We start from the raw sequence: 27,430 nt of genomic DNA, 5'->3' as shown, positions 1-27,430 counted from the left end.
AAGTTAATGGAAATGGATGGATATCACTTGCTCACTGTCACACAATCAATACGCAAGGAAGAACGAATTCACTTTACTCTTTCCTAATGACCAATACCCGGACTATGGGGGACTTGATCCTTAACAGTTGTTGTAAAGGATGATGAAAGCGATAATGAAGGTGTGGACGAGGAATCATTGTGCAATGATTGTTCGTGAGAGTGTTTTATTAGAAAAAGTTTGGAACTAAGAGTGAATTCAAGTGTCTGGCTCGAAGGAACAAAACGTGAACTCAGCTCCGGCATAATCAGAACGTCCTGTCCCTTCGCAGCACACCTAGCCCAGCCGCCAGGTGAAATCCTGTAAACAAGTTGCCATTCGGAATAATAAACTTGCATGTTCTCTGTGATTAATGTTAAGTATATTTGGATGTTGCTGCAAACACGTTTTCTTCCTTTACAGACCGATGCTGAGTCCTAACCATTTTTTTTCTCTTCATTCGGCAGCTGTACCTTATTTAATGATCTGCAGGCAAGAAATTCAGTGCAAACTTCGTTACCTATTGTACAACCTAATCCAGAAAAGTTTGGGAAACCCATATAATCAGAGATGCAACAATGGTGGGAATTCACGTTCCTTTGCTAATGGACTATGTTTTCCAAAAGCAGGTTATATTTAATAAAAATTAATTGGAATGAACAGAGAGCTCCATTTTCAGGTTCGCAGGAAATATCCGTTAGTTCAGATCGCGAGAAGTTTAGAAAACTTTAAACAGATAGTTAAATACATCCAAATGAATAGCTATCTTCCCGAAAATAATATCTGTTTAATTCGGAATGACATTCCAGAAAACGTGTATATAGAGAGAGCGCTCCAGGTGAATAAAATCCTAGCGCACGCACGCACGCACGCACGCACACACACACACACATACTACTACAGATGGCCAGACATAGACACATACGCACATTTATTAAATAAAACTGCGACTTTTTCATGCAAACGATACGTACAATACTCTAGCAATGAAGTGGAAGTAAGATGAGTAGGTTCCAAACCTCACTCAGCCCCATATTACCTTGGTCAAGTCACCTAACTTCGCGGTGTCCTCGTTCACTTACCTAGAACAATGGGCTAATAATGTTACCAACTTGTGCATAGCTCTTTGAGAGCCTGTCATGAGAGGTGCTGTGTAAAACCAAAGCGTCAATACTGGACTGAAATCTGAATTTCTCTCTTAGTCCTTACTCAGTTGAAGCTCTCTTTATAGTCAGGGAGAGTTTTATCCAAGTAGCAACCGAAGGATTGCAGAATAATGAATTATTTTCAGTGTGGTTCGAAGGAATTATTGCTAGCTTAAAGGTACAAGTTACTGATCCTTCTCAAAATCACGTTCTTGTATATAATTCATTCATTTTGCCTTCTACTTTAAAGAAGAGTGTCTTCTAACTGACAATATCAACAAGTCTTTTGCAACTTCTACAGTAAGTCAGACGTACGTGTTATTTCAAGGTTGCACATAACTCGTTATTTATATTTAAAATGGTTTTCTTATGTCCTTAGGTACCTTACGGTTCAGGAATTACAGTATGGTTACAACATTAGAATGGTTACACTATCAAATGTGTTAATCTACACCTTTGTGGGGGCGTCTGTTTACATGGGAACAAAGGCAAACAGAATTTGATCAAATTCACGATTATGTAAAATAGTAGAGGATTCATTTATTAATATTTGTCTTCTTTGTTTAAAAGTATGTTAAAAATATCCTCGCTCATTTAGCATATTTAACCCACCTTAAAAGTGCTCAGATATCTTTTTTTGTGATCTTTCGTGCTAAGGACTCGCCATAGGATCGGGCCCGATCCTATAATCCTTAAGGAGTCAAAACTCCCTTGAGGAGTTTTTCTTTAGTCAGGACTGTAATAGTTAGTGTCCATTGCAATGATCTTTCCACCAGAGATTACACAGTGTCTGCTAGAGACTCATGGGGCGGGGGGGGGGGGGTGGATTTAAACTCCTCTCCAGTTATGTGGAAGCTCTGACTTGTAGTTTTTATTCCCTATATTGCAAATGTCAGTAACATGCAACTTTAGTGCTCTGCAGTTAATATTTTTTGCCCGAGGTCTATTACTAGCATTAATTGTCCCAATAAATTGAGATATAGTGTTCATAATGCAATGTAACAATATGGTTATAGTCCACGTGAATGACTTAATTAAGCTATTTGCAGCCTGATGCTGCAAGTCAACGGGTGTGCAAGTGGATTAACAATGTACTGTTCTCGTATCCTCAGGATGGTGCATAATTACTTTACTGGCGGTACATATCAATTTTTGATGATTGCAGAACACATGTTCACTTTACCAACAAGCGCTTTAATAACTCTCCATTGTGTTTTTAAAAAACGTTGTTTGGAAATATTTGGAAGTCTCTGCAAACAGTTTTATAGGTTCTTAGCGTGTACCCCAATGGGCGGAGGTTTATACCGGATGTATGTTTCATAAAGCGCATGGGCTAATAGACAGTCCATGCCCCAGATTGAGGGTTTGGAGTTCCCTGATGCCATCAAACTCCCACTCCACCCTTAATCTGCAGAGCTGTCAACGCTGCTCCAGGGAGTGGATTTGATTCCGCTCCCTATTTTTGACACAACGTATGTCCACGCAGGAAGCTGTGGTTCACTTGCAGACCAATAAGGAATTAATAATTGAATGGGGGAGATGTTCACTGGATTTCAGTCCGGTCAATGCGCTGAGATCTGGGCATCAAAGGAAGGAGAAGTGTCTGGGTCCAAGAAGGCCCCCTTGATCTCCTTGGTGCCTGGAATCCAGGAGTGGATATGGTGTCCCGACGCATGTCCCTGAAATTTGCAAACTGAGTAATGAAATTACAGAACTCGATTACGACAACTCTGACTGGACTCGTTGGCGAGTTCAATGTCTTTGTTAAAAAAAGATGGTGCCAGAACCGACTCTCCCACCATGCTGGCTCACAATGTTTGCCTCTATTAGGTATGATTTACTGTTGGCATGGGAAGCCAAAGGTAGACAGTGATGATCAAGTGACCTTTCCGCAGTGAACATAATTTGTCATCCATAATTTTTATTGGAAAGATAGGTAGCCATCGATCAGCATGTATTCAAGTGCATTAAACGTTTCCATAGGGAAGCGTGTTAAGGTCTGATGCTCAGAAGCTTTTGCAATAATGCTAGCGCTTTAGAGAATCAAAAGCCACCTAGTTTAAAGAGTACCATTTTCTCATGTTAAACCCATTAGATAAAATTTTTCTAAATCTTTTCACTGGGGCCTTGGTTAGTGTAGGAGCCACAAGAGACTGAATCATGTCAACTAAGTTTGGGTGACTTCTACTTATTCACTTGTCTTGGAGTCTATTAGAAGTGGAGTCATTGTGATTTCCTTAGTTCAGAAGGTTATTTAAAAACTCATCTGAATAATGTTTTCTGGGAGTGATTTTCTAAAACCCTCAACAAGTCAGTTCTATTTATTAGAGTAGATTGTAGTTACAAATCACATTGCAATAATTGTAAATCATGCATGACAATAGCTGCCCAGGTAAAATGTTTTAAAGCCCTTTTCGGGTAGAGCTCATGTAATAAATCAATAAAAAAATAATGTCCCCGTCAGCTTTTCAACAGAACACTGCGTTCACCCTTAAAATGTATTGATGACGGTGTTCCTGTTTAAAGTTTCCTGGGGAAAAAAAGTCGATTTGTTCTTGTACCTGAAGCAGGTGATGTTTATGCAGAGACATCTGAATGACAGCAGGAGTGAAGGAAAAATCTAATAAAGCCTAATAAACCGTGAGAGTCTAAATGTCATTAAACTTACAAAGATGAGACTCCAAAGCACCAAAAAGGTAAATGTCTTCATTAGTCTGATCTCTGCAGACTGTCGAACATTTCATTAATTTATAATTTATGATTGTTTGACAAATATTGAAAAGTATGTAAATATGAGAGGGATAATGTCTTTTCTGCGGGAGATGAGGAAATGACCCAAACTGTACGTGCCTGCTAGATTACACACGAGGTTCCATCTATCTGTTATCAAACTGTGCTTTCCCTTAATACAACATATTGTGCAACTGACAAGTGAAATAGTGCAGATAAACCAATGGTTTAAAACGTAATAAAGACAACAGCCATTTGCATTTTTTACATTTTATTACAAAGGTAATTTACTATGACACATTTCTGAAAGTAATTTATGAAAACATTTTAAAGCAATTATATAATGTATACAGCACTTGGAGGCACAAAAAGTCAGATAAATAATAGCATTATGGATCTTCAGAGACTTTCTGTGGCTTGTACAGGCAAAATTATTTCGAAAAGAATATTTTACAGGGTAAAAGGAGCAGCAGTAAAATATAAAAGCATAGAAATGAAACGCAGAATGATGCAATAAAGAGGAAATGGATACTACTTCGGACTGGAAGTGCAGCATTATATATCCAAGGAAACAATTTCGTCTTTTCCAGATGACTGAAATCAGCTAATAGCATTTTTTTTCCTGAACACTACAGACAGGTTGGGTATTTTCTTTAAGGAGAGGCTTTTTGTCATCAATTTTTAATATAAATCACATTTTGTGGTCCACAACTTACCCTGCCTGACTTCAGTGGGACCATTGAAGTGAGTAAAGGAAACAGGACTTGACCCAGTTAGCTCACTCTGTTTCTCTGAGAGACAGTAAACATTGTTGTATTGCTACTGAATTAATAGGGGAGGAGGAAGAATGTGGACCCTGCAGTCCTTACTTGGGCATTATTCCCAGTAAAAAAATTCCCTCGTGTTGACAGGGCCTGTGTATGTGTATTAGGGATGAGAAGTGGAAATTTCAGTGGGAATTGTGCTTAAGCAAGGACTGGATGATCCTATCACCACCATCTCGCTTTTTCTATTAATTAATGAAAAATATTAGTGTTATTGCCACCCTATCACCTCCTCCTCCTTTGCATTTAAAGGCTTATCTTGCCCCGTTGAAGTCAATGGGAGCCTTGCCATTGATTTCAAGAGGAGTAGGATAGGGCCTTCGGTCAGAATTCAGTAATATTCATTAATCGCGAATGTAGTATTTTTTTTTCGGATTTAGCCTGTTAAATTATCTCTGTGTGATATTTATATCATCGTTATTTTACAGTTTAGCAAACAATAGATTTTTGCTCGTTATCGTTAAAAACAACAGAAGGCACAGAAACATCGAAATATCAGGATTAAAGATTCATATTTTCTTCCAACAAATGTTATGGCTTCAGGTATGGGGCTTTTTACAAAACCTTGAACAAGAAATTGTAACATTATCAGTAAAGATTTGAAAACATTGAGCATGAAACTTTATGTTGTATATTCAAAGACACCCAATAAACAATAATTTATAAAACTAAGTTTTGTAAAGGATTCCAGCGTTCCAGAGAACATCTTAAGTGTTTTTTTCCCTTCTATTTGCATAAAGAGTGTCCTTTGGAGAAATGCAGCTATAACAAGCTTGTAAAATAAAACTGAAATCTCAACTATTTCTCAGATCTATAAGGTTGTTTTATTCCAAAATCTTGCAAATATTTCAGTAGTGCGTGTTAGAAGTTTCACTACAAGACCCCTGGCAGAGTTGATTACCTACTGTGAGACTTACTGCCACAAACCCTTTTCACCAGACATAAATCTCTTACCCTAAGAAAATAGGCACTTGTCACAATTGAAATTCGATTTATGGGATAGCAGTATGTAGCAGTTTAGGGAACCTTATATTTTACCTTTGAGTCCTTCTGACTGTAAATATCTAGCACGTCTTTCTCCCAGAGGTCTTATAAAAACTTAAATAACTGAAGTGATTTCAAAGTTTATAAGGGCTTCCTTCCAAAGAGGTACGTCTGCATGTTTGCACTGCTAAACTGCCATCCAACTTCAGAATTCCAGGAAGGGGGGGAGTAAGGGGGAACTATTGACATTTCTTGTCCATTTTTTTGTGAATTGATATTTCAAAGGAACAGTCATCAGGTGATTCCACTTTTACCTCACCGTTGTACACTTTTCCTTATGGCAATATAAACATTAGAAATGAAGAAAGCTGGAATGATCCCAATGCACATACACTCCTCTCCTCTGGGAAATTGGAGCGTATTGGGCAAGAGATGAAGCTGACATGTAGTTTTCAGTTATTTTGGCAACCAGACCTTAAACAAATTCTAGTTGAGGTTAGTTCTTTTTCTGTAGCCCAAAATTCAGAATGGTCGGTGCTGCTGTAGGAAGGCCGGGACCTGACAGTATTTATACAGGGGGACAGTTGTATCACTGACTGTTCCATCCTCTGAAAAAAATATATATAGTTGCATTCCGACCAATATTTATTTATTTACTTTATTTGATGAACAGCATCCCCACCGCTTTGAGGACCTCCTAGAAGAAACTTTACCTTAGGTTTCCTTAGCATTTTGAAGTCATTTCAATAAACAGACAAACAAACCTCACACATCTCATCACAAAATTAGGTCATTTTCTGTAGCCTGATAAACTGTGCATTATTTGCAATCACAGCCCGGAGTGAGCCCTCACCTTTTCCTGTCATGGAATTCTTATGTAATGTATATTCTCTTATATTACACACAGAACGCGTGTTACCATGTGTCACGTAAAGGTCTTTTGAGGTGCAGTCCTTCAATGGCACATTTGTGAATTTATAAGTTAACAGCTGTCAACAGCTGAAAAATGACAAACAGTTACATTTGCTTTAACGTCCTATGAAAGTGAGGAGAGAGGAAGCAAGGAAGAAAAAAAAATCATTGTCATGACTTAATTGATTGTTTATGAAATTCAAAAGTTAGTAAATTATAATTAAGGTTAAAAAATAAATGCTTCTGATGTGTCAACTCTAGTGGGCAAAACAATCGATTAGTAATAAATGGGCAAAATGAAAAGGCTCCATTGTTTTCTGTTAAGCAATTCATAAGTGACCCCGTTTATATCTGAAGAACTATTTTTGATGACTTAGGGTATATTCAAAAACAAACTTTCCCTCGGTGTTTTGGGGTTGGGTTTTTTGTGTGTGTTTGTGTATGTGTGTGTGTCATACTTTTCTTTCCAAATAGCCAGATGATTTTAAAAAGAAAAAGAGAGAGAAATGATAAATCGTGTCGCATAGTTAATAGCTGCAGGGCGCGTTTACCAATTCATAATCATTTATTCTTGGTGATGTATGGCCCTTACTCTTAAATCTCAAAAGCTTCTATTTGAAGGTGTAAATAGCTTCCCCCCTCCTTGCAGTAAACCTTACTGCATTAGCAGTGATTGATCTGCTGTACAATTCGTCCCAGAGTGCTATTTTAGAGGGGGAACACTAGCTTTTGGAGATTAACTGGGGAGTCTGTTACATATTAATGAACCTAGGAGATATACTAACGTTTTGGTAATTTAGTTATTTGTGTCTATAGCTTTCGCCGTTATTTTCTCTTAGACCCCCGCGGTTGTTATACATCGAATTAAAAAGTGGTCCTTTAGCATCATTTTTTTCAGAGGCAACTAAACGCCATTTAATGTGAAAAACAAATGTTGACTTGTCTCTTGAAGGAAGTGTGTTCTTGGCAAGACATCAAAGTGTTTTAAACTGTATTAGAGGATTTTGTTAGTTTTTTACCCTGAGCTCACTGTAATGTAATAAAATAACCTCTTGGTGTTTGAGAAAACCCATCAGAAAGGGGGGAAATAGTATTATGATGCGCTGGCTGCAAATATGACTAAATTTACTTGGGGATTATAGTTCTATCAGAAATGCGATGGCAGCTGTTGGCTAGGATTAAAAAGTTGATTAACGTGCTAATTAATAATAATCGATAGATGCACTAATACTCTCCCTCCAACTCATATGTTAGAAATGGGAGTGAAAAACTTCTGCTCAGCCTCTAAGATATAGCATACAAAGAAGTCAGTTTAATACAAGTTCTGTTAAATCATTGATTTTTATGAGCCACACCGATAAAATGCATTATCTTTCCTTGGGAATGTTTGGATGTGTTATATCAGATACAGAACACACTGCACGTGTTCAGGTTTAAATTGCACAAGGCTGAAGCTGTGGTTTGCTGTAGCAGTACAGAAAGAACAAACGTGCAAGAAAAAATATTGTTTATGTCCAGAAATTAACCCCGCCTATCCGCCAGCCTCCCTCCCCAGTCTTAGTTCAATAGCAGAGCAATGTCCATCTCCTACGTGGAAAAATATGGAGTTCTAGAAATTTGCGGGATTTTTAGAAACTATGCGGTTCTGCTTCCCATTAACTTTTACAGATCAGAGTTAATTATATTAGAAGGCCATTAATACAGACTGCTCCGATATTCATCCATTCATGCAAAAAACACGACTCTGTAAAACAGGTTTTGTCATGATGTGACTTATAAACTCAAAAAAGCCTAACTTTCCCGCAGTTATAACAGATAGGTTAAAATACCATGTATGCCTAACATGTACAAGATTGACACGTTTTATACGCCATTTATTGCTGATGCACAAATATTTAAACTCAGCTCCCCGGTGACGTCTGTTGATAGCGGAGAACAGCTACAAAAATCAAATACAAATTGCCTTATTTTTAATGGAAGCAAATATGTTTATCTCCGAGTATTATGTCAAAGAGTTAAGCATTTGTTTAGAACAAACTCAAGAAGCAACAGTCTTTGCAAGAACTTTTTCTGAAGAACAAAGTAATCCTGGGCTACTTGGCCAGTTGGCTAGGAAGGAACTTTTGTTTTCTGGGGCGATTTATGTTCTTTATAAATATGTGGTTTGGAAAATAAAAAGAAACTTGAAAACGTTGTTACAATGAAAAAGGACAAATTAGAAGACATTTTCTGTGATCAAAGGGGAAAGAGAAAGCGAGTATGGGTATTCAAAAAGCTTGACTTATTCAGACAACTCCTTTGGAACAGAAGGGCAACAAGCGTGTCTCACATTGAAAAGGCGCCTCTATTCAGAGTGCAGGTGCGAAGTGGTGTGGCACATTCTGGCACATTATGTAAAGGTTGTTGGAGATTAGTGTTCAGCCTTAATAACTAAAGCGCTTGATTTACATTGGAGAAAAGCCTCCTCATCCGTGAAAGCAAAATAATTTAACGCGTGATCATTTCGAGTGCTGCTGATATCCTAATACTTGCATTGTTCTCTGCAAAGTACTAGAGGAGTGCGGATTGATTCTTTGGGAACCTATCATTTACAGCCACTGAACTCTGTTCAGAACTGGAGGTCTGGGGGGAAGATAAAAGAGGGACCTAAGAGAAAAGTTTCACATTTGAATAAAGAAAACAATGTAAATGTGGCACACACAGACACACCCTTTCTCCTTCTCCCTATCTGCACACAGTGTAATCTGTCAGGAAGGTTGGTGCTAGTAAAGATTTGGATTGCAATCCAGACTCTTAAGAAAAGAATCCTTCCACTATCAAAGCAGAAACTCCAAATTAATAATTATTCATATTTATGTAAATGTCATTAGTTAATACAACTTTCCAAAAAAAAAAAGATAATCAGGCAAGAACACTACATAGGTATTACCTTAAATGCATTGGCTCTGTTTGTTTCATTCATATGTTAATACACGTGATGCAGCAAAGTCTGTGCCAAGGAGCGGGAGGGAGGAAGAAAAGAAATTAAAAAACAAACGAAAAACCACAAAAGATCTAAGGTTTTATTGTGACATCAAGTGTTGTTATACATATTGGATTGAACAGAGAAGACGTTTGGATTTCCCTCTTATCTAGCAGCCAGTTAGCCTTGCTGGATTGTTGTTCCATAAAGTTTTTCTTCTTGTACGTATTAATCGTAAACATTAAAATCTTATGAGCTGGTAAAAGTTTCTTGAATGAGTGTGACCCTTTGGTGTACAAATATGCTGAGCACCCATTTCAGAACTATCAGAGATAAAGTATCGTCTAATAGGATACGTATCAATAATAATTGCAATATCTTCTCCGTCCCCCTTTTAATATAAGCATTTTGTGGGTATTTCCATAAATTCTATATAAGAATAAAGGCTATAATGGGAACAAGGTGAGAAAGCTGTTAACCATTGTTTCATCAAGAAAAGGTCGTAAGTCAGGCAATTGGTGTCTGACCTGTCAGGATAAGGTATAAAGGCTTTATTCATGCAGTCGCTCACAATTTTCTCAGCTCTCACAAAAGTGTTTTTATGATTCTGTTTTCTTACCTCGTTCCTTAATTAAAAAGCTGAATGATTAGAATAGCACCTGCATAATGTCTGGACGACTGCTGCATACTAATTCAAGAGTCTTTACATCTAGTAATTATAACATAAAATCAGAGATTGAATAAAACAGAAGGATTTTGCCCCTAAAGCCCTGCTAATCCCCTTTTAAAAGAGTCTGCTGAAATAATTCAGAACAGTTTCCGGAAGTTGGATTACCGACTCTTTTTTGACTATTTACAATGAAATGATATTTCCCACTTAAAGGAGTCTCTGTATTTCTACAACATTTTTTTTAAAAGTTGTCCTGTTTTTTGGACAATAAAAATGCACTAACTCTTGGTTCCTTTCTTACCTAATTTTTTTTCAGCATTTTTTCGTAGAGAGCCTCAATTGTATCAACTATTTGAAAAAGACTGAAATATCCTTAGTTGTAGAGAACAAAAATTTCCTTTGTGAAACTCCAGATTTAACCGTTTTATTGAACACTTCAATACTAAAGCCTTCCATTCCTCCCCATAATTACATGATAACACAATTCAAGTGTTATATCATGTAATTTTTATCCTTATGTTATATCATATCTTTTTTTAAATTAACAAAAAGAAATATTTGTGATAAAAGTTAACAAAGACATGTTGAGAAGCTAGATGTTTTAATACAGAGAGTTTTCATTTTTGCTCTAATGCCTTTATAGTAAACATAGAAACATATAATTCAAACAAATACTGAAACTGTATGACTGATCAAAAGTTTTAGAGTATTTTGACTTTCACAAACATTGTTTTTAACCTGTCAGAGCTGTCAGGTATATAAACTCTGATCTATAGGTTGTCATTGTATAAGGACTGGCACCTGAGATGCTTGGTCTTCTAGAAAGGCAGTCAAACGTCAGTGGAATTTTGGAATATAATCAGGATGTGTTGTTAACCGTTAATTACTACATACACGGAAATTGATGTTTAGAGATTGTGCTAAATTCTTACGTGGTTTGTTTTATAAATAAATGTTTACCTAACCAAGCATATATGAAGGATTCTGTTTTTTATATGTTACTAGTCTGATAGCACTTTTTTAGGTTTGCTAAGCCTATATTCCATAATTATATTTTTTTGAGTCAATATATAGTGCACGTTATAAATAAAATGGCCCAGAACCATAATATGACTTACTAATGACATAAACTTTTTGGTAATAGTTGCATTAAAATAAACTGAAGTTGGTATTTTTTACTAAAAATGTTGCCTCATAAAAAGAGGAAATACACTCGAAATGTATTTTAATACAAGTAAAGAGGATTGTCCCGGTTAAAGTAAAACCTGTCTGACGCTAATATTTACTTTTGTATTGTTACTCCAAATTTATAGTAGAAAAATATTGCCGGGCAATACAAGCAAGACGTGCAAGATCACTTCCTGACACAGATTTAGCTTTATGCGTCTAAAGAAGTTTAAACAATTCAGTCATGCACCAAAACTGATTCCATAAACTGTTGCCATAATGCATACACTCCTTAGGTAACGTGTTGTTATTACTGTGAATATTATCCTTCCAGTTTAATTCCGCGAAGCTTTTAAACCATCCACAAGAAAAACTACTAATGTTTCATTCAACTATAGAAACTGGGACTTTTGACTAAAAGCTTTAATTGGTTAATAAGCCCTGTTATAACCATGGGAACAATGTGCTTTTGTTTGGTCTTTAAATGTGTTTAGACTTTAGATACATATAGTGTTTTTTCTTGTTCATTTATTTTAATGCACTTTAATTTATACCCTAGGTATGCTATTCAGCATACAACATCCTAAAAAAGATGTAGATTGCAAATAAACCAAATATGGCCCGGAGGTTCTGTAAAGCTGGTGCCTCTTCACAAGTCATGTGGGTGACATTGGGAACCCGACTCCCTTCACGTATCAACATAATAATCGATTTATTATCATTTTTATTTTACGTTAGCACAATTCAGACTTCTGTCTTGATCAGCCTTCGCACCCTACCAGGCGTTTTGCTGAAACGTGTTGATTTTTTTTCAGCTTGCAAAATATAATGAGAATGGGTCAGATTGAAAGTGGACTTCCGGCCATGTGGTATTCATGGCATTTCCTGAACTGACATAAATTCAAAGAAGAACGTGTGAGTAATGCATATAGGTTCGATATATTTCAGACACCTACTTCTGTATGATGTAGTGGACAATCATGCAACAGCGATCGATTTACAAAATGCATATACTGTCCAAAGATCGTACTGTAGTGGGGAAAGTACTGACATATCTGTCATGTCTAAACTATTCTTCATAGGCTAGCAGCATTCAGAACAGGCATGTAAGAGGCAGGCATAAAGACTTCACTTAAATGTTTGACTGAATACCTGTGAGCTGAGGGTTAAGTAATTTGATGCTTAAACCCAACAGTTATAAATACACTTAAAAACCATCTTTTTAATTGTAATACATTTAAGTGCGATGTTCCAAAGAGACAAAGCGATCATCGAACCAATATTTATGGACAGCTCCGTGGGGTTAAATGAAGTGTATTTAATAGTGTGCAGAACCTAGTTTTCCTATCCCTTCATCTAAATGATATATGTATGGAAACTACGGTCTTAGTTTATTTAGTTTACTGATTCATATTTCTAATCTTTATTTCCGTAACATATAAACGTTCTTTTGTTAAATGAATTATCTTTAATTAATGCACTTGCACAATGCAGGAGCTTGCATGGGGATCGATGATAGGAAGCAACAGGGGATGAATCCCTCCAAAATGGTTTGTCAGCACTGAGAAAGAAAAGGCAATGTCTATAAAAGGACCACTAATAATGTCCACACTTCTCTCACCATGTTGTCTAAGGGGACATTCCATCCCTTGTTGACTACAGTCAAGTGTAATAACTACATGTCTTCGCTCAATCATTATAGCCCATAGAATTGTATACTTTAATTAGCATGTACTGTTAGCCCTCTTTTTTTCTTTTTGTGCCAATTTTGTCATCTTTTAAAATCAGTAAATTTTCTTTTTCTTTTTCTTTCTTTCTTTCTTTCTTTCTTTCTTTCTTTCTTTCTTTCTTTCTTTCTTTCTTTCTTTCTTTCTTTCTTTCTTTCTTTCTCCATAGTCAAAGGTATTATTTATTGACAACATTCCTGCCACAAAAGCCAACTGTATGTCATCTGTGTTAGGCAATCTCTTTAAAGTTTTGCTTAAAAGATAAACCAGTGCGCATGCGCACCACTGAAAAAGCGGCACGAGGAAAGCTACGGTATTTGCATAGGAGTGCTGCATCATTCATAACTAGAAGAATAAGATTTAAAAGGTCAAGTTTAAAAAACTCCGAGAATCCTCAAGAGGTGCTAAACTCTGCAACGTACGAAATTCAGTTTATGGGATATGCATAGCAAAACAACTTACCTTTAAATTACTTTAAATGATCAACTAATTTCAACTCAGTAAAAAGTGATCCACATTCTCTTGAGGGAGCTTATAAAAAGTGCAAATGTAACAATGATTCCATGTTGTGCAGGTATTTCTCTGAATAAAAGAATGCATTCATCATCGATAGTTAGAAACAGCATTTTTTGTGGTAGAACCCTAATTTTTAACCATTTGTTATTTTCAAGCACATTGATGAAATCCAAAATTAAGAAATTATTTTGAAGGAGTCTATATGCAATTGTAATGATAATCAACGGAGATAAAGAAAAGAAGATGAGTTTAGGAACTTCATGATACGAGTTTTTGAATTCTCCCTCTGACCCTCTGTCAATATTTAAAGTATAATTTATTATAGCTCGTCTTGGAGTTTCAAGTGTAAAGAATACTATCTTAAGAGTCTAGTCAAAGAGTTTTTATAAAAAAAAGAACAAATATAATTTCCATTAAAACTAAAATAGTTAGCATGAACCTATATTAGAAACGAACAGAAACTATACGTCGATGATCGATTATATACTAATTTAGTAGGATGTCTGCAATTGCTATTTAACCCAAATTTATAATAGAAAGGGGGGGGGAGATGTATACATAGTGTCTTTTATAAATGGTGCAGTATAACTGATATAAAGAACATTTTAAGCACATATTTGTAAATAAATGACAGAATTGATACTTTCATAAACATTTACTGTAAAAATAATTCAATTACTTAACAAATTTAAAATAATATTTTCAAACACATAAAACAAAATTACTTCATCATTAAACGTGTGCTGGAAGGAAAACATAGATGATAGAGAGTCTGGAAAGATATATAATATTCCAACATTTTAATTGTTTTGACGAGTTACATTTTACAATACATTTGTGATCATTGTATTTTCCCTTAAACATAAAAAAGAGAGGATCTTCAATTAATAAAAAGGACCCACTTCACTGCAGTTTTTCTCAGTCTTTACTTAGGCAAACTCTCATTTATATCAATGAGAATTATTAGAATTACAGGGTTGGGCTCACAGCACTCTGTAGCAGCTAAAATAAAAGTACACTGATGAGTTACAACTTCAGGGGATTCTTTTTACAAAAAAAAAAGTATTTAATGATCTCAAAATGTAAAACTCCCAAATAAACCTTGATAAGGTCATTATATAATCGCACACTGTGATGCTTATAAAATGAAGATACAAAGAGATGCAGTTTGACTATCTTTACACTTACTGACAATAAAACATGGAAACATATGGAAGCCATCGGTTTTAATGCGTAACAATTTCGGTACATTGCAGTATATACATGCTTAATAGGTATCCTGAATGTTAAAATTATCAAAGCCTTTACTCTTAAGGATATGCTGTTGCATTCATTATACTGGAAAGAAAACACTTGCTGGTTACAGACTAGTGTTAATGAAACACCTCATTTCTGCCTTTTCACAAGAATTACATTCCGTGCAGCAAATGTGTAGGAATAATTTATTGGACAGAAAAGTTCAGGAGATAAAATGCAGAAATGGACATCGTTTAAAACTGAGAACTATAGAGCAGCCAGGACATACATACACCTATCTATATATCTATATATCTATACACAGACAGAGATACACATAGACACATACACATACGTATGTATGCATATACATATGAGTAGATAGTTTGCCATTTTCTGTATCCTCTCGGCCCCTAAAGTTATCTTTAAAAGTTCGATTTTATCTCTTTTGAAACGGTTTAAAGCTAACGGGCAGGGTGAGTTTGACAGAAAGGAGAACAAATCGCTGACAAAGAACCTTTTACGTTTCATCAGCGTTGTTAGGACGACAAGCAGGAATTTCTCAGATAATAACTCCCACTTCAAAGATTTCTCAGCTCAATAGAAATTGGACCATCCTTTTTATTCAATCACAAGGGCTGGCACTAAAGACGACTCAACTGTTTGAATTTTTTCGTCGTGTTTATTTTTCCCCTATTCACTAGGGTACTTGGATAAAATAAACAACAAGACAATTACTGGAATAGGACTTCTAACTTTCCCGGGACCATAACCCATCGGCCATGGCCTCAGCCATGCGGATGTCAAGTTCTTCATCCCTTCAAGCACTTTCCACTTTCCAAACCTGCCACTATCAGTGTTCCCTTGGGCTGGGGACATCCTCCACAACAGCTTCTAGTCAGGCCTTTTCCCTAATTATTTTTCAGGGAATATTGATATGATCCAAAGGTTCTTATTTACCTTCCTAGATACACCTTACACCATTAGACTAAGAAAGTTCAAGTGTCCCTTTAATTTCCCATCCTAACTTCACTGTCTGGGGACTGGGGAAGGGTGTGGGAGGAGGACACACAATATTTATTTTTTTTACACTGGAGCCATTTTTGAATGGGAAAGTTTGATCGTCTGGATTCTAAAAAAAAAATATGTCAGCTGGTTAGAAATGCTCATGTTCTGAAGAGAGTTAGCACTAACCCAGAATATGTACATGCCCTGTATTGGCAGTCCCTCCTTTTGGTATAATAACTTCAGTGCAAAAATACCATACCAAACCCCACCTTCGGGTGAAAGCAAACAAAAACAGTCTGTTAAAGTGTATTAGGCGGAGGAAGTATATTTCTGACGAAGAGCAGATTGACTGTATTAAGCTAGCATGAAACCAAAGGTCAGCGCAAATGTATCTTAATAGACTGTCTCAAATGGAGTGTGCCTCCTTTGAAGGCCGCTTGCTATTGCTCTCCTCATTACCATAGCGATCCTAACGTGGCATGTTGATGCACCATAAAACTCACACTTTCAACCCCAAAATCAGACCCTTTGAACAACCCGAGCTTGATTAGACCTTTCTCCTTTTCTTTCCCCCCTTAAAAACCATTTCCTTGCCTTTAGAAACTCGCCATCAAATCCCAAACGCATTCTCTGACCAAGGCAGAAAGCAGAAACAAAAGTGAGCTGACGCGACGGTTCAAGCGGGCCTTTTCTTCCTGACATTCTTATCCATTTTTATTATGATCTGGAACAAGTGCCCATTCGCGTGGGTTTTGTTTACCGGAAATTAAATGAAAATGATTTAGTTCGCGTCAAACAAAAATATATACTTGTATACACAAGAAAAAAGGGCCTGTTAGACGTAAATATTATGTCCTTAATGAAAAGTCTGGACGGGCTCCAGACTTTGCCTTTCACTATTTAAGTATGACTTGCCTATTGCCATAGAAATCCTAACTTACCATGAAGATTCACCCTTGCGAAGAAATACTTCTTTGTGCGAGCTTTCTTTGATGTCTAAGGCATAAGATTCAGGCTTTCAGCTGCGTCTGTCTAGATTACCTTGATAGCAACGGGGTAGACATCTGTAACAAGCAAATGAAAAATTAAAGGTGATTAGCCTTCACATCCAAACACTTATGTAAATAAAGAAATAAAGAAATAAACAGATCTCAAGACAAGATGGAAACACCCTCTCCTTTCGCAGATGGCTTCCATACCTTTTAATTTCCACGGTATACGTTTCATGGTTTGAATAGTCAGTTGGGAACAATCTTCTGATAGTTTATATTGGTGATTACTGTAATAGTTTATTTTTAAATTTGCCTAGCTAATTCACTAGGTATATCTATATACATGTTTATGTATCATGTTTCCATTGTTTGGAATGCTTGTTAAATTAACAAGCAGCATCCGAACAAAGTTGTGTAGGTTCAAACACGTAGAAGTTAGTGGCTTTGGAAGAAAATAAAGATGCACCAGAAGGATGATGATTAGGTTATTGATCTCTTTCACAATTATCCTTTTGTTTTTCCCTGTGGGGCCACGTAACACTAACCCGTTACCTGACTGAACAGCTCGTAGTGGATTTTGCGCACAATTTGAAAAAGGATGACTAGATCAGCCACTCTGTCTGCATTTAGCACGCCATAGAAACCACTTTAGGGAAATCGTATTGTTCATTTGCCCCTCGCTATGTGGTATTTTTAAACAGAATGAATGAATGAATTAAAATTTTACCTGTAGGCGGTTTCAAGTTAGTGCCAAAAAAAACAAAAAAAGAAAAACCAAAAAAAGAAAAAAAACCCAAAAAAACAGTGTTGTTTTTATCCCTAGGAGTGAATCATGTAGGTTAGGGGAGATTATAGTTTTAGAGTCTTAGATACGATGAACATTCTAAAACCATTTCAGTTTGTTTTTACAAAATTTATTATTATTACAAGACAAATGTTGTGCGCTGTAGACAAAACCAGCACTGATTTTACATGATTCATTCAGAGAAATTGACAACTCACAAGTCCTTCCGGATAGTCCCAGCTCCTATGGATTCAGCACAATGACGTCATCCATAATAGTTCACCCCCACCCCCCTGCGCAAGAACACGGATTTTCGTCCTCCCAAGAAATCACAAAACCCCACAATTCAACAGGAATGACACTTTCAAGGGGTGGGGAGAGAGGGAAATATGTTTATGTATTAAAAGTCATTACTAGTGTAAACTAAAATGGACAATTAATTATTAAGCCACCCTTGGGCCATTTTGTTATTATTATAATTAGTGACAACTGGGAGAGGGAATATACTGCACCAGCAAAAAGGATTGGGATTCTTTATAGAAAAGTCCGCTGAATTGGTTACTTAATCAAAGAATTTAATTGATTGATTTCATACAATTCGGTAACAAATAATTGTGTGTGTGTGCGCGCGCGCGCGAATGTATATATATACAGAGAGAGAGAGAGAGAGAGAGAGAGAGAGAGAGAGAGAGAGGTAAACAGAGAGAGAGAATAGTGGGCTAACAAAACTGTCAGTAAACCTCTATCACAAGATACCATCGACATTAAAACCTGTACAGCTAGAAATCCAAATTAAAACACTTTGGTTCGTTAATACACAAGATGTTTAAAATCGATGAGTTTGTAAACATATTAGAACCAGGCGACCAGAGGAGCGTGTATAAGGATGCAAAAAGCAATGAGGACGAACTGAAGTTGCCTTCACGTGTGCTGGGTACCATAAATGCAGTTTGTAACAGAGACCTGTTTAATTTATTTTACAATATATCTTCTCTTCAGAGGCCATGTGCCAGGGCAGCGCCTCTGTCTCTTTTTGTTCCCCGTGTGTGGTGTTCACATTATCTATGATCCCCTCGCATAAGATTGTTGTTTCCCTCTATTGTGGCAGTCTTGGTACAGTGGTTCTGCATCGCAAAGGTAGCAGAGTTAACAAGAGGAGACCATTCGATGAGATCCAGACTGCAGACCGTGTGAGCTATCTGTTTATTGATTTATTTCTAATAATTGGGCCTGAGCTCACAGTTCGTGTAACAAGCCTCTCCCGGGTTAGGTGACGGAGAGTTACTGGGAGGAGTTGGGATGCCACTGGCCCCCGAGCTCTGACACACGTACCATTCGCTCAGGTTAGCTGCAGTTTGCGACGATGCTACTGGCTCTGCGTGAGAACAGGAAGCAGGAGGGTCCCGGCCGGAGTCCGAGGAGGGAGACACCAGCGAAGGTGTGGAGGACTCGTAGCCTGAACTCGGAGGAGGGGATTTGCAGTGCACTTTCATGTGTTTCCTCAAGGAACTGGGGTGGGTGTAGGACTTGTCGCAGCCTCTCACTTTGCAGTTGTAGGGTTTGTCGCTGGTGTGCACGTGAGAGTGCTTCTTCCTGTCACTGCTGTTGGCAAATCGTCTGTCACAGCCTTCGAATTCACATTTGAATGGTTTTTCTCCTGAAAGAATGCAATTAACGAGTACATACATTAGTAAAATGGGTGGTAGTGTTGGGGGAGGAGAAAGGGGGTTCCTTAGGGTTTTAAAACATGAAATCCCTCAGCATGTCCCTGTGATTTAAACCTTCCAAATAGCCCCTCTACACTAATCTCCCATTTCATTGTACAGACAAATAAAGAGGTGTGCCTTAAAAAACGATCTGAGCAATATATGAGAATACAATTTAGTATAGGTGCAAATATTTTAAAAACTGAATCTTGCATTATTTTTTTCAAGTTTTCATTCTCTCTCTCTCTCTCTCTCTCTCTCTCTCACACACACACACACACACACACACACACACACACACACCAGTTTCACCGAAACACCAATTCATAGTTGTCCTTTCTCCCTTAGTTTAAATTGTTCGTTAAAGTGGGATTTGTGCAAGCCACAAAGAAGTCGGGTAAGGTAGAGCCCAAGTGCAGTTGCAGGCTACATGTAAACAATGTGTGCCCTGTCTGCCACAATTCAGCGTTATGCACAGGAATGGCCAGAAATTACATTGTTAATTTCTCACACTCCCAGAGGTGCATATGGAAATTTTGCTCATGGCCTTGCTAAATCCCTGCTAATACAATATATTTTTATATTGACTACGATCATAGGTAGCGTGTATGAATATAGATTTTTTTTTACTGCATGTTATCTTGCCAGGTTTAAAGAACAGAACCATCTTAAAAGTGAGACTGTGAGAGCCAATATGACGTAGCTTAAATACGAAAGTGACTAGGCCAGTGTCAGTTGCTGTTGTTAGGGTAAAACTCTTTCACCATACAAACATATGCAGTAATGGAAGAAATTTAAATCAGGATTAAATTTGATGGCAATATCAGAAACATCATATACGTGTTTAGAAATGCAATCGTGTTGGTTGAGTACTGCGAGAGGTTAACCTAGGGTTTTCTATACTAAGTATAGTGTATGATATATGAGGCGTGCTTTCAAGCAAAAGCGCCAAAGACAGTTTCAGCATTAAATTATATTACTTCTCCATTAATTATTTTACCTGATAATACACAACTGCAAAATATGTACGCAAAAGGAGCACGAACTTTCTATTACCCGAGGGATGGGAATATTGTTTTTTTTAATAACAGAAATTATATTAGCTTAAAAAAAGAAGCCTCAAATTATAACTCTGAACTTATTTGGATTGGATGCCCAGACAAAGCCACTGTGCACACCATCATGGCGTACTTGGTCAAGAGGACTTAGCATGTATCAATATTTTTGCATCATGTAATTACTAATTTATGAATGAAGCAACCTTGATTCTATTTCCTTTTTGACACAAAATCGTCTTTTAATACATTAAATATCAGTATTGTAAATATTTAATACAATTGCACTTTATAAGAGGAGAGCTCCATATTTAAAGTAAGTCTCTTTCAATGACTTTAAAGCCGATAATCGAGCACGATCTCTCACATACGGTAGCACTAATATTTGAATAGCAAACTAGCAAATATCTGGCATAATAATAAGTTCCAAAAAACAAGATCACTGACGAAATGATGCAACTCAGGTCCTGCAACAAAACATTTTCTCGCGCTACATATGCGTGTATATTCGAACTACAGTTTCACGTACGGAAATAGTTTGACCTTCAGCATCTTGAGCTGCGACAACAAATCAAGGATATTAGTGTAGTACAAGCAAGCAGTAAGTTAGGAGACCCCAGGGAAAGCCATCCTCATAAACATCGTGATTGTGCAAAGTGAGTTACATTCAGGTAAAATTGGGCTGCTTCTTCATTTCTCAAGTGTTGAAAAATGTTTAACTTTGCTTAACTTCTCTGATATAGTAATTAAAAAGTATTTTCGTACAATCAGAGAACTCAGAGATTGAAAAGGGCAACGTTTTCTCATCTGTCTGGTTTGCATTCTTTGAATGCCTCAGTAACTAGCAGCAATGCGAATATTTTTAAGTGGCTCCATCTAAAGAGAAGGTTTTTGTATGTGTAAATATTTATACTTCAGGAAAAGACCATTTAAAACGTCCTGCATTTGGAAGGCTACATGTAAAAAGTTATAAAGGCTATCGAGAAGCCAAGAGTCTAAACCGCCATTTTAAAACCACACTTGTAGCTGTGCAAAACTGTTCAGTGACGTTCAGCGTCTTGGAGATTTTGATATAATCCCTCAACTCTGAGAGTGGATTAAAGTATTTACAAAATCCTCACGGGGGAAGGGAGTAGCATAAAATTGTGAATAGCACCTCTATCAATTAAACGTTAAAATGCATGTGTGTCGGTGGGAATAGTTTCCAACCTCACACTTTTCACTATTGTTCCTGGACAGGAAAATGAATTCCTTCCATCTCCACCTGTTCCCTGTTGTTATAAATTAGATAATAAATATAATTTAATCTTGAAAATCTCCAAATCGCAAGAAATCCCTCAGTTTCCCAGACTCAGGGAAATGCAGTCATTAATATTTGAGAAGGCAATTATTTTCCTGTTGAATTCAGAACTGTCTTCATGAATAATTTGTACAAAGTTCTATTACGGTTTCAGAAACATTTTGCTTTTGACAACTTCTGGGTGTTTAACAGAAACGACAGACCCGTAAAGGCCCTGCAGGATTTTTCAACATGCAGCAATTAGTCATTGGGAAAGTTAAAGTGAAAAGTATGTACGTACGAAATTATATTTAATAAATCCAAACCTACGATTCCTGTTATATCCTGAACCTGCTTCTCTGATGTAGGTCAATTTCCCTAAGAATTTAACCATTTTCTGCTTCACAGACTTCAAACAGTGAGGCCGTTAAAGAGCAGTAAAAGTTTGTTTACTTAAGAAAAACACTGTCATTAAGGGATGAGCTATCCTGTTTAATGGTTCTACCTGTTCTGAACTAACAGGAAGATGGCTTAGTGTATCATTTAAATTATGTGGGGTCTTTTTTACTAAAGAAAATAAATTATCGAAAGACTACTAGACTAATAAAACATTGGAATATATATTTAAAAAGAGCTGGGGGAAAATACTATGTTAATAGCGATGGCTACTGTAAAATTACTGCGCTGTATTTAGAATACATTGATACAAAATGAGTATATTTCTCACGCATATTGTACCTTGTCGAGCTATAGCACAAAAATGAAACTGCACCAGAGTCAAGACAAACACCGACCGTGGGGGAGGGGGAGTTTTATGAACTGGAGGGCGAAAAAAATCGTTTGGCTGTAAACAGATCTTACAGTAGGATTATGTAGTTTCCCTAGTGCATAAGGCTGTACAGGAGGGGGTGGAAGGTGGAAAACCCTATACTGGAACAGATTTAATTTTCCGATAGGGCTTATTTCTTATCTTCTTCTTCAGAAAAAAGCCAGCGCCAGAGACTACAAACACAGGCTGCTAAACTAATTAATACAACTTCACAGGCTGCTTCTGTACGTGTGAAAACTTTCTACGTGCAATTTCATTAATTATAGATGCCTTTCTGGCCGGAAGAGTTCAAACATCGCTTTGCAAAATCTTCCACGAGTTACTTTCCTTTCTGTGAACTAGGACTAACAGATGTTTCTGATACATGTCCTAATTTCACTTAACAGTTCTGCGAATGACATTTCAAAATGTACAGGCCGAAGCAATACTATTTTTCCTCCCTAGAATAAAAACTTTCAGCTCCCCACATTTGCAAATGCACAGAGACCTTAGATGGTCATGTTCATTAAAAATGTCACTGTTATTCAGCTCAAACATTAAAAACTCCATCTGACCAAAACAAAACTGATGAACGAAAAGGTTGCAGCTGTGTTATTCTCACAATGTTAGAGGCAGCAGCATCTCAGCGACATCAGTCAAAACTGACCAGACAAGCTGTAATTTCTATTGTTCACTTTTAATTTGTGAGCTTGCACAATGATTTCATTTCCCCCGACTACTTTAAACCGCCAGAGGAAAAAAAATTCCCAGCCTGTGTGAATAGACGTGTAGTATTCATATCTCTCAGTATTTATAAAGATATAGATGAACAAACATTATATTAGTCTATATACGCTTTAGAATTTCTATACATAAATTCTGAGATTTATTCATTTTTGAAAATGGAGAAAAAAGAAAACAAATCTAAGAATGTAATTAAAATAATTATTTGGTGTGCATTCATTCTCCATAACGAAACACTACTTAAAGAGGACGCTGAACAAAATAAAGAAATTAAGGATAGCTTTCAATACTGACCTGTGTGAGTTCTTTTGTGTATTTTGAGATTTTCTGATCTAGCAAACACTTTCCCACAGCCTGGGAAAGGGCAGGGGAAGGGTTTTTCACCTGTGTGGACTCTGATGTGATTTACAAGTTTATATTTGGCTTTGAAAGGTTTCCCCTCTCTTGGACACTCTTCCCAGAAACATATGTGATTGGACTGCTCGGGTCCTCCAACATGCTCCACTGTGACATGAGTCACCAGCTCATGCATTGTGGTGAAAGTTTTCGAGCATAATTTTTTGGGAGTCTGGTCCAACTCAATCCATTTACAGATGAGTTCCTGTTTGATGGGCTGCCTCATGTAACGAAAGAAAGCACCAGGGCCGTGGTGTGGAGCCAGATTCACGTTCAGATTCATGCCACCGTAGCTATGAAGCGAGGAAGCAGCAAAAGGATCGGTCCTGGAGGCTGGTACTTGAGTGAAAAGTTCAGACCTGGCGTACATTTCTCCAGGTAACCCCAGTCTTATCTGTCCGTTTAGATGGCCACCTGGAGTTGCATGGGGAGGCTGCTCATGGAGTCCAGAGAACAGAGAATGATTCCCAGCTTCTGAGTGGTGGTGACCATGGTGTCCGGGGTAGCTACCTGTTGTTGAGACAAACATTCCGTGGTGAGAACTTGTAGCAGTGTGTTGCTCAGTTAGCCCTGGCATGACTGGAGCTGTCAGATCCCTGCATATTAAGAAGTCCCTACCTGCTGAAATAGCCTGGGCTGTGCGAGACACTGGGTAAGGGACTGCTGTTGACTGCGCCGGGCCAAACGTTCCTGTTTGACTAGAGACCACCTCAGCTTGGCCTGCCATATGATGATGGTGGTGGTGGTGGCACTGGTGGTGAGGATGAGGATGAGGGGCAGGGCTGAGTTTAAGGGCCGCAGGGTGATGAGGATGATGATGATGATGATGATGGTGGTGGTGCCCCATGTGTTCAGGCCGGAATGGATTCGGCCCTAGGCGGGATTCCGCGGCGTACTCCCCAGGGTGCGTGGAAGCCACTGAGTGGGGATGCCCGGCGAAGCCCGGGAAGCCTGTCATGCTCTGAGGGGGGTGGAGATGATGATGGTGGTGATGAGCCCCTGCCAAGTCTACTAATCTCAGCGCCGTGTTCCGTTTGGAGAGTGCAGCAGGGTCCATCACTGGGCTCCCCAAAGCATCCACGCTCATTAGCTTCTAATTCTAAAAAGTCACCTGACAGCGGGGAGGAGAGAGACAGAGACAGAGAGAGGCGAAACTTTTTTCCCCCAAAGTTTTTTTTTTTTTGGGGGGGGAGATAGGGGCTGGGGCTGGTTTGGTTTTTGTTTTTGTTTTTTTGTTTTCCTGTTCCCTCCCCCCCTTTTAATGCCTACGTGGAATCCTATACGCTTGAGAGGCAGCAGCAGGACGCTGGGAGCTGCTGAATAGAAATTCGTGGACACGCCGCCAGCCCAGAGAGCGAAACAATCACCGAGCGCTCTCATTGGCCATAGCCTGCTCGCTGACGTCAGCGATGACAGATCCGGCTGCGGACTGAAAAGCTTAATCAGGGTGCATGTGTGTGGAGGGGGTAGGAGGTGGTTCGGGCTACGCAGGCGCTAACCGGGGGGGGGACCCTTCTCCGCGAAAAGCCGCCCTTCCCCCAGTGCCTCGCCAGCGAGCAATGCCCGGCGCCGGCTCCCCGCATTTTGGTGTCTAGCTGCGTTTCACTGATAGCCCAGGGCAGGGCCAGCCGGCGCGGCAATCGCCTGGTCCTGGCCCAGTCCAGGCTCCTCGCTGGCTCTTAGCGGCAGTGAGCGGCAGTAGCCGAAGGAGGAGCCAGTCCAAGGGAAGCAGCTCCAGCCGCGCTGCTGATCGTGCTCGGGGTGCCCGCTCGCTGGTGCCTCCTCCCCGCGCTCTGCCCTTCGCCCCGGGGAGGCCGATCGGCAGCCGGAAGCCTCTGCACTTCGAAACCCGTCTGCTTCCTTGGTTGGCTCCGCCGCTCTCCCGGACCTAGCCTCCCCCCGCCGCCAAGCAGCCTCCCCCTGCACCCGCTCTCTCCCCAGAGCCCCTCCAGAGCCATCAGCCGGCACGTAGCGGCGAACCGCGGCTGCCTTCGGAACAAGTTGCCTGATTGGCCGCTCGCGCGCCCGTTGCTTTGTTAAGTCGAAGGGTGACTTAAAGTGCAGCTCGCGACAAAGATGGGCTGGGGCTTCCCCTAACTTCCGTGATCCAGCCACACAAAACGCCCGGGGAAATGGGGAGGGGGGAGACAGGTCCTGAGCCTGCACCGTTTACTCTCCCTCCCTCCCCCACGCCAGGTCACTATCTCAAGTTTTGAATAAAGAGCGCGGTTGCACTTTTGTCTCGGTTTGTGAAAACCTACTGAAGTATCCACCTCCTGCCTGAAGGTCATTCCCGAAGGAAAAAGGGAAGCCTGGGGCTGCTTCAGCCTCCCTTGAGTAGCATCCTTTGTGGGAGCAAGTTTTTATTGATGAAACTTAATGCTCAGATTCAGCTCTGATGCTTCGTTAGGATTTTTCCCCCATCATTTTGACTCCTGTTTATTTATAGCACACACAAATCTTTCCCATGTACGAGCATTTCAAGGGCCTTTTCTCAAACTGAAAGGAGGACAATGCCAGGGGACGAGCTCTGCATACAGAACACATCATGGGAAGCAGAGCTGGGCAACTCTTTAGATTTCTGACACTTGTTGACAGCACAGATAACAGGTCTTTCTACTTGAGAAATAGTAGTTAAGCGACACTAGAGTTTTACTTTCTAAGATTACACAATTTGGCTAGTTCTGGGAGTATTATATCTTTATATCAAATCTTAGAAAGGATTCTTGGAGGAATCCCACGCCACATATTTAAATGTCAACAGTTATTTTGTTAATGGCTGCTGGAGTAATATGATAAATCATTACATTAAGAATGAAACTTAGTATTTAACGCAGAAAAGGGAACAATCTCCCTCTCTCTTTCTCTCTCTCTCTCTTTCCACTTACAGAATTGTGCAATCTAACCACCATCTTTCGATTCTAAGAAAAGTCTTTAAATACATATAAGGTACTCTCTCCTATTTTTATACTCCTTAGAAGAAAGAAAATACATTGGCTGTAGGATTTACATTGTTAACGATAAAAGTATAGTCTAGGGTTTCTGGCTTTATGCACTGAGGCCTTATAGATTTATTAAAGTTTAGAGCTTTAGCGCAGGAGAGAGCCTCTACTTAATTTTTTAAAGAGAAGTATTGTGAGTTAAAAAAAATCCCGGAGAAAGACAGTGGAAACAGAGCGTCAGTTTTGGGAAAGAAAAACATAACAATAAATATCTTCCTATAAGGTCATCACAAAATTCAATAGTCATAAATAGTATTCGCTCAATAACAGAAAGAGTTTTTAAAAATAAAACAACAAATAAATATATATTTTCACATTGTTACGATTTTTATTTATTGACTTCCTATTAACTTGTCTATGAACACTTTATAACATTCACTCTACATCTGGAGTTAGAAACCCCCAATGCAATTTCCAAGTTAAAACGCATAATTTTGTATTTCCATAAAGTTTAACAATTGCTAACTAGGTCTGTAAACGATCATCTTTATGTTAAGTAGTAAACCAAGATAACGGTTGGCATGTTAATACCTAAACCGCGCTATTCTCATAACACAGGCAACTCGCCAATGACTTGTAATCATAAGTTTAAAGTGTAGGACATACGTAATTATATGTGGGACATTTTTATTACTGCTTTGCATAGCGAGCGTTGGCTACTGTTACATTTTTTGGAATGAGCCTGGATCTGACTCTTTTTTCTGTAACACAAAACTAATATTTAGCTAGATCGTCGTATTTACGTTATTGTGTACATATTTTTGA

The 27,430-nt window shown here is 38.4% G+C and overlaps 1 protein-coding gene across 10 annotated transcripts in view; it reads right to left on the bottom strand.

Annotated features, from left to right (window-relative positions):
- ZIC4 (Zic family member 4) overlaps positions 1-27,430 on the bottom strand; it is a 260,534-nt gene that overhangs the window by 223,300 nt on the left and 9,804 nt on the right. For 5 of the 10 annotated variants that reach the window (XM_030575647.1, XM_030575646.1, XM_030575650.1 and 2 more), the window contains exons 3-5: positions 23,562-24,173; positions 19,008-19,332; positions 14,867-16,963 (exon numbers count right to left, since the gene is read on the bottom strand). In XM_030575647.1, coding sequence (XP_030431507.1) covers position 16,963; positions 19,008-19,332; positions 23,562-24,173 — 938 coding nt within the window. In that variant the 3' untranslated portion in view covers positions 14,867-16,962. Of the gene's footprint in view, positions 1-14,866; positions 16,964-18,343; positions 19,333-23,561; positions 24,762-27,430 lie in introns of those variants that run through there. The other 5 variants (XR_004002009.1, XR_004002010.1, XM_030575645.1 and 2 more) reach the window with 4 other exon arrangements.

The sequence above is a fragment of the Gopherus evgoodei genome, chromosome 9 (assembly GCF_007399415.2).
Source record: "Gopherus evgoodei ecotype Sinaloan lineage chromosome 9, rGopEvg1_v1.p, whole genome shotgun sequence".
NCBI lineage: Eukaryota > Metazoa > Chordata > Testudines > Testudinidae > Gopherus > Gopherus evgoodei.
The sequence above is the reverse complement of the archived record's forward strand: the minus strand, read 5'-3'. Positions and strand labels throughout refer to the sequence as shown.